This window comes from Fragaria vesca, linkage group LG3 (assembly GCF_000184155.1).
Source record: "Fragaria vesca subsp. vesca linkage group LG3, FraVesHawaii_1.0, whole genome shotgun sequence".
In the NCBI taxonomy this organism is placed as follows: Eukaryota; Viridiplantae; Streptophyta; class Magnoliopsida; order Rosales; family Rosaceae; genus Fragaria; species Fragaria vesca.
The window spans coordinates 2150323-2153028 of NC_020493.1; the positions used below are offsets into that span (position 1 = coordinate 2150323).

Here is a 2706-nt window from a genome sequence, read left to right on the forward strand (position 1 = left end):
CTACTGCCTAGTCGTCCAATCTTTATGCACAATGAGGTATACAACACTCATCACACTTAAAAGCCAACACCATTTCTCTCTCTCCCTACCTCTCTCTCCGATTCGAATCCCCACCTAGTGTTTCCATACTCAAAAGAAATGAAAGTCATCAATAAGATAACAACATACTTATTCCGGCACTTCCAGCTGACGATGGAGTCCCAGAAGCCGCAGAATTGCCCTAAAGGGCGGTGGCACCGCCGAACAGAATCAGCCGGGGTCCAATGTATCCAGGACTGCCCTCCTCGCCAACAGCGGCGACCGCAGTCAACGTGTGGCCACACCTCAGCCCCGGCCCATCCTCCTTCTTCTCTAAAATCGCATTGACCACCGAGTACGTCGGGGCATGCCTCGGTCCGGCCACCGGAGTCTGCTGCGGCGACGCCGGAGACTGAAGCTGTTGCGCCACCGGGGAAGCCGGAGACTGAGGCTGTTGTTCTCCTAGCTGTTCTCCCCCATCCACCGCCGTCGTGCTCTGGTTCTGTACAACCGGATCGTGATCGGCCTCCGGCGCCATCGAGGAGTCCACGTCCATTTCTCTGAGCTTTGATTAGTTCCCTTGCTTCAAGATCGGAACGAATTCGCATTCCTTATCAACATGTCGATTCCCAATCTCACCTGAGGACACGAATCGGGAATATCGTCCCAATCGGAACCCTAGCTCATAACAGCGGCGTCGATCTAGCAGCGGCGGAGTCGATCGGCGAGGTGCAGGTGGCTGAGTCGATCTAGCAGGCGGCGGAGACGATTGATGAGGTCGATCTAGCAATTACGGCGGATTCGATCGGCGTTGTGTGGTGTGCATAGAGAGAGAGAGTATGGCAGATCAGAGAGAGAAGATATTTTTAGTCATGGCAGTTTTGTAGTTTTTTTAGAAAAGATTGGTTTTTTAGGTATTTTACTTAAAAATTGCTGACAAGGCGTGGGACTATGCCTTTTGGGCTTGGGCTTATGTCCTTATTTGTTTAAATTTGTTGAATGTTGGTTTTTCTGTGTTTTACAACTATCTATGGTAGTGGGATGTCATTTTCTATTAATTAATTAGTTGATTTCTTTCCATATTTATCCATTTATGTCGGCTACTCAGTATGTGTGTGTGTATATATATATATGGGAAAATGCCCATTTAATACTAATTCAAACCCCTTATTTCCCATTCCAATGATAATTTTTTGCATTAGCCCATTCCAATATAAGGTAACCATTTTTATGTCCAAATGCACAAATTTTTACTAAAGTCTTAACAAACCATATTATTTTAAGACTATTTTGCCCCCACCTCTTCAACATGAAAAGACTTTGCCGGAACCTCGGACTCCGGTCACCGGAATTTCCCCGACCGCCGGATTCCAGTCATCGGATTTTTCCCGACTGCCGGATTCCAGTCACCGGATTTTTCCCTGTAACCAGTTACTGACCCCCAATAACCAGTTACTGACTAGTTACTCACACCTAGTAACCAGTTACTGACCCCCAATAACCAGTTACTGACCAGTTACTTACACCCAGTAACCAGTTACTGACCAGTTACTTACACCCAGTAACCAGTTACTGACACCCAATAACCAGTTACTGACCCCCAATAACCAGTTACTGACCCGTTACTAACACTTAGTAACCAGTTACTGACCTTCACTAACCAGTTACTGACACCCAGTAAACCATTACTGACTCCCACTAACCAGTTACTGACACCTAGTAACTAGTTACTGACCCCCTGTAACCAAATTACTAACACTCAGTAACCGACTTATTACCCTCTAATATACATGTTTGTTGTCTTCCCGTTGATAGATACATCAATAACACAAAAAATGAAATCAATAACTAATGCTATACTTGTAATCACACATGAAAGAAACTTATAACTTGAGCAGAAATATATTTTGAGAACAGAATTGCAACATACTGCACTTAATTCACAAGAAATCACAACACTGCAACCTAGCTATTCTATTCAACAAGGTGCATGCCCACAGTTTGGATTCGGTATACCCAGCCGCACATTTGTATTCTTCTTTGTACTGCAAACTCAAACAAATCCCAATCACATACAAACACATATATAGATAGTCAATGATACAGAGGAAGGAAGACGGAGAATTAAACCCTAACCTCGGAGAAATCAACCTCGACCTTGGATCTTACTTCTTGAGGAGCGATGTAGCCGATCTACACATTCCGATCCGTCGATCCAAAGCCACCACCATGCAGATCCGTCAGATGCCATCGTCACACAGTCCGACTCCACGAGCGGGAGCACAACCAGAAGCGTCAGCGCCTCTCAATTCTGCTCGGGATAAGTGGCCGGAGTCAGAGATCGGCGAGCTCTGACGATGAAGCACGAGCTGGATCTGGATTCAAGCACGAGCTGAGGTTCGTCGTGTCGAGGCAGAGGAGCGTCGCCGGCGTGGCTGAGGACCTCGCAGTTCTGCTCGGAATAAGTGGCTGGAGTCAGAGATCGGCGAGCTTTGACGACGAAGCACGAGCCGGATCTAGATTCAAGCATGAGCTGAGGTTCGTCGTGTCGAGGCCGAGGAGCGTCGCCGGCGTGGCTGAGGAGTGTCGCCGTCGAGGCTTCGACGGTTGATGCCTTAACGAGAGAGAGAGAGAGAGAGAGAGAGAGAGAGAGAGAGAGAGAGAGAGAGAGAGAGAGAGAGAGAGTAG

At 47.2% G+C, this 2706-nt stretch overlaps 1 protein-coding gene across 1 annotated transcript; it reads right to left on the reverse strand.

The window, feature by feature from the left end:
• Window positions 1-220: 220 nt before the first annotated feature.
• LOC101308852 (serine/threonine-protein phosphatase BSL3-like) lies at window positions 221-574 on the reverse strand. The gene has a single exon (XM_004295327.1). It carries the CDS (start codon window positions 572-574, stop codon window positions 221-223), a length of 354 nt encoding a protein of 117 aa, XP_004295375.1.
• Window positions 575-2706: the final 2132 nt, after the last annotated feature.